At 53.2% G+C, this 6,765-nt stretch overlaps 2 protein-coding genes across 2 annotated transcripts in view; one reads left to right on the forward strand and one right to left on the reverse strand.

Moving 5' to 3' along the window:
• Window positions 1-3,075: 3,075 nt before the first annotated feature.
• Window positions 3,076-5,605, reverse strand: FJX1 (four-jointed box kinase 1). Its single transcript, XM_059405708.1, has one exon. It carries the CDS (start codon window positions 5,294-5,296, stop codon window positions 3,995-3,997), a length of 1,302 nt encoding a protein of 433 aa, XP_059261691.1. The 5' UTR covers window positions 5,297-5,605; the 3' UTR covers window positions 3,076-3,994.
• Window positions 4,996-6,765, forward strand: part of PAMR1 (peptidase domain containing associated with muscle regeneration 1) — a 151,059-nt gene continuing 149,289 nt past the window's right edge. The window contains exon 1 of the mRNA XM_059405696.1: window positions 4,996-5,054. The gene's annotated coding sequence lies outside the window, so the exon portion shown is untranslated. The remainder of the gene's footprint in view (window positions 5,055-6,765) is intronic.

Raw genomic sequence — 6,765 nt, forward strand, 5'->3', positions numbered from 1 at the left:
GAAAGGAGACAACCAGCTGACAACTGTGGGCTTTAGGTAATTCCTGCCAGACTCATGCTCTCTGTCTGGTCTTCCTGAGCCAAAATAGAAGCCTGCAGAAAGTGTTCTATGACTGCAAAGCTAAAGCAGGATTATGAAAGAGGATCCTGCCTGGGACTCAGACGCCTCTGATTTTGACTTAGAGGAGAAAACTATCTCCCTCACCAAGAAACAAACTCTAACATTGCATTTACTATGAGCCAGGCATGGTTTTGAGAATATTATATTTAATACATGTAATCAACCTTTAGGTCTTTGAGGACTCTCCTAGCTACAGCCCTAGGCAGAAGGTTAAGAGTTGAGATGTGTTACAGTAATGGGTTTTTCTTCCTGATACGAAGATGGGAGGGCGAATACTCTTTTTTGGGGGGGAAGGAGGGGAAATGAGAAAGCATTAGAGGGGGAAGTTCAGAGGGAGAAGCAGACCCCCTGCTGAGCAGGGAGCCCGATGCAGGACTTGATCCTGGGACTCCAGGATCATGACCTGAGCTGAAGGCAGTTGCTCAATCAACTGAGCCACCCAGGCACCCCAAATACTCTTAATAGTGTAAAACTATGTCACTGATGGAGGGAATTAATCAATAGTCAAATCTAGGGAGAAAAGGTCAACTGCCTACTTTCTCTTGGCTGGAGGAATTGGGAGGAGGATTTTTCTTGCAAAGAGTCATCACTTTTTGATGCTTTCTAGAAGGGGTGATGAATCTGTAACAAGTCATTTACTTAAAAAATATTACCCTCCTGTATCTGTAGGATAGTTGCATCTGCTCGGGTGCAAGAAACCACAGTCTCAGGCCCATGTAGAGATCAACCCTGCGCCCTTGGCCTCATCCAGTGCTTTGCATAGTGGCGGGAGACATTCCTCTGTACTTTGTTGAATTCATTTATTACCACACTTCAAACACTGAACCTGACCTTGGAAACTGCTAGGTTTGGCTTTGATGATGAAAATTAGTTGAGGTTTACTGAGTGTAAGAAGGGCAAGAGGTTTTTGAAAGATGAAGAGGAAGTGGGTTTTTTTTTTTTTTTTTTTTGAAGGACCCATTACATGCCCCTTATGGTTTATACGTTAACATTAAATCCCACAATACTCTGATCGAATTTCCATTTCATAGATGAGGGAACTAGGTTAAATGATTCGCTGAGAGTAAATAGGTAAGGGACAGAATTCAGAATATAGTTTGCCTGCAGAATCCATTACTCTTCACATCATGCAGCAGCCTGAAAGTTTTGGGTGTTTTTTTTTTTTTTTTTCATCTGAAAAATGATTTAGCCCTAGCAGTATTCACTGACATGGCAAATCTTTAATTGATCTTTCCATGCCATAGCCTACTGAGTCTCCAAGAGGAATAGCAACAGTTAAAGCCTATTCTCTGTAATTAAGTCTTGGTTCCCTTACCAACTCCACCATGTAATTAAACTTATTTCTCGAACAGGCAGCTATGGTTCACTAAAGAATCCGAGAAGAGCCATTTAAATTATGCTTAGTTTCTTGCTTTGGGTTAATGGCCAAGTCTGGGCTTGGAACTGAAGTTTAAGAGGAATGTAGGGAATGTTGCTGGCCTAGAACGTACCAGTGTTGATTCTACTCAGGAGTCGGCATGTATTTCCTGTGCAGTCTGTGAAACTTATTCTTGCTCATTGTTTTCCTTGATGAACATGCTGGGCAAAAATGCAGGTTGCTAAATATTTATCCTTTTCTGGGAGCAGCTTGGGGTGACTCAGGCAGCAATTCTCATATAGTTATTAATCATCAGAAATGGAAAACTTTTCTTTTTGAAAGGTGTAATTATCAAAGGTCTCACATGAATTATGCCTTGAAAAAAAAGATACTGCCCCTATCAATACATTCTGTGGCTGTGCTAATGAAAAAATTCGGCTTATCCCACAAAGTTTATGGACATTTTTTTTTTTTCAGTTGAAATAAGATTTGGCTTAGCATCAGGCACTGAAAGCGTAGGAATGGTATTAAATGCTGAAATCATACAGGCTATATTGTAATGTGAAAAATAACAGGGGATTTTGGGAAGGGGAACCCACAGAGATTCAGTTATCTTCAGGAGTCTATAAAACCCTAGGCTTACAAATGCACATCAAATAAATAACGGTTATAGTAACCAAAAGTTGAGTTAGAAGTCATTAAATAAAAATAAGATAATAGGCAAGAGCCCTTGGACCCAGATATCAAATAAAGCATCAAGATAAAACACCAGTGGGTTGTAAAACACAAACCAAGCCCTTCTCCTCTTCCCCCATGGGTCGAACAGGAGCTTTAAGACAATCCAAAAGTATTTTCTAAGTTTGCAGTCCCCACACTGTGAGGATTCAAGGGTCCCATACGAAGTATTGCTCACTTTCTTGGTCTCACCGTGACTGTTCTGAGGGGATCATGCAATTCACGCCAGGGGAAAAACCCAACACAGTCTCTTAAGAGGGCTGCAGGAGTCCAGATGTTGGAGATTATGATCTCCTGGATGCAATGGAATTTATGCCAGGAGATTTTTTTTTTTTAATGCCAGGAGATAAAGAGAACAATTAATTTATGACTTTCTCTACCTGTTTGCAATATGTGCTCAGCTTATTATGTACATATCGGGATGCATGGTAATTACCATGCTGAAAAAAATGTGCAACACGTGCCCTTTGCAGTTAGGTTTAAAAAGGGGGCATTTGTCATATTTTAGTCTGCACATCTGGTTCTATCATATTTGCCAAATGATTAATATAGAAATATATTACAATGAAATCCTTTTATATCACAGTTTTATTTGCCCGGAAATAGAATACTTTCCTTCCTTCTCCCTCCCCCACATTCTCTACTGAACTCTGAAATTCCCTGCACTAGGGGTTCATTTGAGTGAACAGGACAGAGAAACTGCTCTTGTCTTTGTTCAGTTCTGTGAGTTCCGGTAATCACAACTGGGATACATATGCATCCTTTGTTTTAAAAAGCACATCCACAAGGGAGAAACCCCAAAGCTCATTTTAAAAGCAGGTAGGGCATCAGAAATCTCCCACAGTTAAAACCACAGAAATTAAGTTCTAAATTTTAAATTCCCTTTTATTGAAATATAAGTTTGTTTAGTATATTTACAACACACTTTATGCACATATATACACAGAAGGCAAATTCTGTAAAATAAAAAAGTTTTTCTTAATAAAAAACTAAAATAAAAACAAAGTAAAGTGCATGAAACTCATTTTCTTCTGGTGGACATCATCACTGTCAAAATTTTGGTGGGAGGGGAGAGGGGAGGAGGAAGAAATTCATTACTTGATTCAGTGCATACTGCCTGTCCTGTATTTGTAGCCTTTAGGGCAAAAAGACATGTGGTAAGCAAGGCTGACAAATTGTCAGGGTTTGTAGGGCCCCCCCGGGTTCTGAAGGTCCTGCACTCTTTGTCCTAGCGGGAGCCTTCCCCCAGCTCCTAACAGTGATCTCACCATCACGGTGCTGGAACAAAGGCAGAACACAGGAAGGGGGCTCCACCAGCCTATGTCACAGCCCTGCTCCCGGGCCACCAGCGCTGCGTTAGATAGGAAATGCACAATTAGCTCAACGGCTCAAATAGAAGTTTTCCTTTTTCGGAAAGGGTATGAGGGGGCCGGGAAACGGGATGCATCTCCCACTGAGATGGCCACCCGGGGGCCAAACTCCGGCCTCCAGTTTCTTCGGATCCAAACTCCGTGCTGGCCCAGGGCAGAATCCTTTTATAGGCGGGGCGGAGGGGCTGTTAAGCTTCTCGCCCCGGTGAGTTCGTCCTCCCGGAACTTCGAAAGGAAACAGCAGGAGACCGAGAGAAAGGGGCAGGTGGGCGAAGCCGTGAAGTTTTAGCCTCCATGGCGCTCAGGCCACTGGCTGGGCGTTGGCCGGTCCCAGGCGGTGGCCCAGGCGACGGCCCTTCCCCCATCATCCATTCCCCAGGCCGGGGGATCTCCCTCTTTTCTCCGGGGGACGCTAAGTCCCGGGTCGGCGGCCGTACTTGGCTTTACAGTGCAAAATGTGCTTGGCGAGGAAGTCGAGGCGGCGCTGCAGCAGCTGAGCGTGGGGGTCGGCGAGCGCGGCCAGCTCCGGGAAGCGAGGCTCGTGGTGCCTGTAGAGGCGCAGCAGCCGGGCCGCCGCGTCCTGGCCGCGGTGCAGCTCCAGGACGCGCCGCGCTGTCCGCTCGCGGAACACGCACACCGACTGCAGCAGCGGCTCGTTATACTTGTCCCACATGCCCGCCACCCGGTAGCCATGCACCAAGCCCGCCTCGTTGTCCAGAAAGACCAGCGCCCCGCCGGGGCCGCGGTGCAGGTTGCTGGTGGCGCGCTGCATGACGCGCGGGTCCCACTGCAGGCTGAAGAGGTTGCTGACGAGCCGGTCGAAGTTGGCCGTCAGATAGTCGAAAAGGATCAAGTCGGTCCACTGTACCAGGTCCACCAGCTCCGCCTGGCTGCGGTTGGCTAGCTCGCCCCCGGCGGCGCGCAGGGGCCGCAGCCGGCCGTCCTCGGAGCGCCAGGGCGCGGGCACCACCACATCCGTGAGGTTGGGCAGCCAGCGCGTCAGGCTCACCACGCTGCCCTCGGTCCAGTGCGCGGCGCGAAGCTCCTCCTGCACCTGCGCCCACTGAGCGCTGCGAGCCTCCACCCGGGCCAGTGCCAGGGGCGGCACGTGGCGCTGGAGGCCCAGCAGGCGCGCTAGGTAGTAGGACAGGGCCTCGCCCTGGATCTGCTCCGGGTTGATGCCGTAGCGCACACAGGCGCGGGTGCCGTCGGAGAAGCGGGCCAGCCGGTTGGAGCTGCGCCCGCAGCCGCCGCGCTCCAGGGCCACCACCCGGGCGCCGCGCACCGCCTCCAGCCAAGCCAACGCCTGCGACTCGGAGAAGCCGCGGGGCACCTGCTCCTCCAGGCCGCGGCTCCAGAAGACGCCCCCGTGCACCGCGGCGCGCCCCTCGGGCCCGGGCCGCCCGGCTGGCACGTGCCGCCCGCGCTCGCCCGGGGGCCGCCGGGGCGGGCCGTCTGCGCCGGCCGCCAAGGTGAGCAGCGCCCGGAAAGTTTTCAGGGAGCCGCCGCGGGCGTCCCGCGCCAGGGGCGGGGGCAGGGGGAAGCGAGGCGCCGGCCCCGGTCCGCCGCTCCGGGCCGGGCGCCGGGGGAGTCGGTCTTCGGGCGGCTGGGCGCGCGGCGGCAGGAGCCCGCCCCACAGCGCCAGCAGCGAGCCCAGCGCCAGCAGCCAGAGACCCGCGGCGGCGGCGGCAGCGTCCCGCATCCTCCTGCCCATGCTCCCCCGGCCGTGCCGGGCACCTCCGCCGCTTCAAGCCGAGCCCGGGCGCCCGGGTCCCGGCGGCGAGCCGGACCCCGCAGCGTGCTGGCTCCGGGGCTCCGGGCGCCTCAGCCCCATCGCGGCCGCGGGGCTCTGCCCGGCGCTCTGCCCGGCTCTGGGAACTCGCCTCGCCGCCGCTTCCCAGCTGCTTTTGTATTTCGCTGTGAGACCCTCGGGCGGGCGCGATTCACAGGCGCCCGGACCACGTGGGAGCGAGGGGGATCCCCCTCCCCCTCCGCGGCCGCCGCTCCCCGCCCCCCACTCTCCCGCCCCCTTCCCCTCCTCTTCGCCTTAAAGCGGCGATGGCTCCTTCCGAGCGGGAGAGGCGGCCCCACTTCGGTCGGGGACTTCGGGGCTGGCGGCGCCCGCGCGGGGGCGTCGGAGGGGGCGGCGCCGAGCTGGAGTGGCGCGCGGAGGGGGTGGGGACGCGTCTCTGCCCTCGGCGGGGGTCGGAGTGGTCGCCGGGCTCCCCGAGCCCGGGCAGCGCCTGGCCTCCTGCGAAGTTCGGAGTGACCCCGGCCGCGCTCTGGGCGCCGCCTGGCGAGGGTTGGGGCGGGTCCCTTCGCCTCCTCGCTTGACGGTGTGATTCACCCTGCCTTATGTAAATCCGCGGGAAGCTCTCCGAGCCACAGGGAATGTGACTCCAGCCGGGTTAGGGGAAACGTCTGTAGCCGACAACTTTGGACCGACACCCCCTTTTCGAGCGCGCCTGCCACCGCGGGTCACTGGGGGCGTGTGCGCTCTGAGGTTGGTCGCTGCGTCTTTCCCGAGGGACTCCACGGGGAATTAAACCTCGCTGTGCAAGTAATAGAACACCTAGACCAGCTCCCAGCCATTCGTTCATCCATTCAACGAAGCGTGGTCTCTGGGCGATAAAACCCGCAGACTCTCCCCGTGCTCCTGGAGCTTACGTTCCAGGGAGAGGTTCAGGTTGCTATGAGAACATTGTAACCCGGGATCCGACCTAGTGCAGGAGGGAGGGGTGTAGGCGACTCTCTCTCCAAAGAAATGACATAATTTTTGCCCAGGAAGAAACTGAGGCGGAAAAGGCTTGCTCAATACGCTGGACTTAGCAAGTGCACAAACTAAATAAAATTCAAACTCGGACCTTCTGGCAACACGCCACCTGATTTTCCCTCCATCAGGAAAGCTCATTATTTTTTATCAAGTTGCCAGCATTTTCATTTTTTAAAAAAATTCACTGTCATTTAGCTAGTCACTTTATTCTCCAAATGTGATTTTCTTTTTTTTTTTTAAAGATTTTATTTATTTGACAGACAGAAATCACAAGTAGACAGAGAGGCAGGCAGAGAGAGAGGAGGAAGCAGGCTCCCCGCTGAGCAGAGAGCCCGATGTGGGACTCGATCCCAGGACGCTGGGATCATGACCCGAGCCGAAGGCAGCGGCTTAACCCACTGAGCCACCCA

The sequence above is a fragment of the Mustela nigripes genome, chromosome 1 (genome assembly GCF_022355385.1).
Source record: "Mustela nigripes isolate SB6536 chromosome 1, MUSNIG.SB6536, whole genome shotgun sequence".
NCBI classification, from domain to species: Eukaryota; Metazoa; Chordata; class Mammalia; order Carnivora; family Mustelidae; genus Mustela; species Mustela nigripes.

What these genes read in the sequence shown, in the direction of transcription:
- FJX1 (XM_059405708.1), bottom strand. Translation starts at nt 5,296, where the DNA reads ATGGGCAGGAGGATGCGGGACGCTGCCGCCGCCGCCGCGGGTCTCTGG.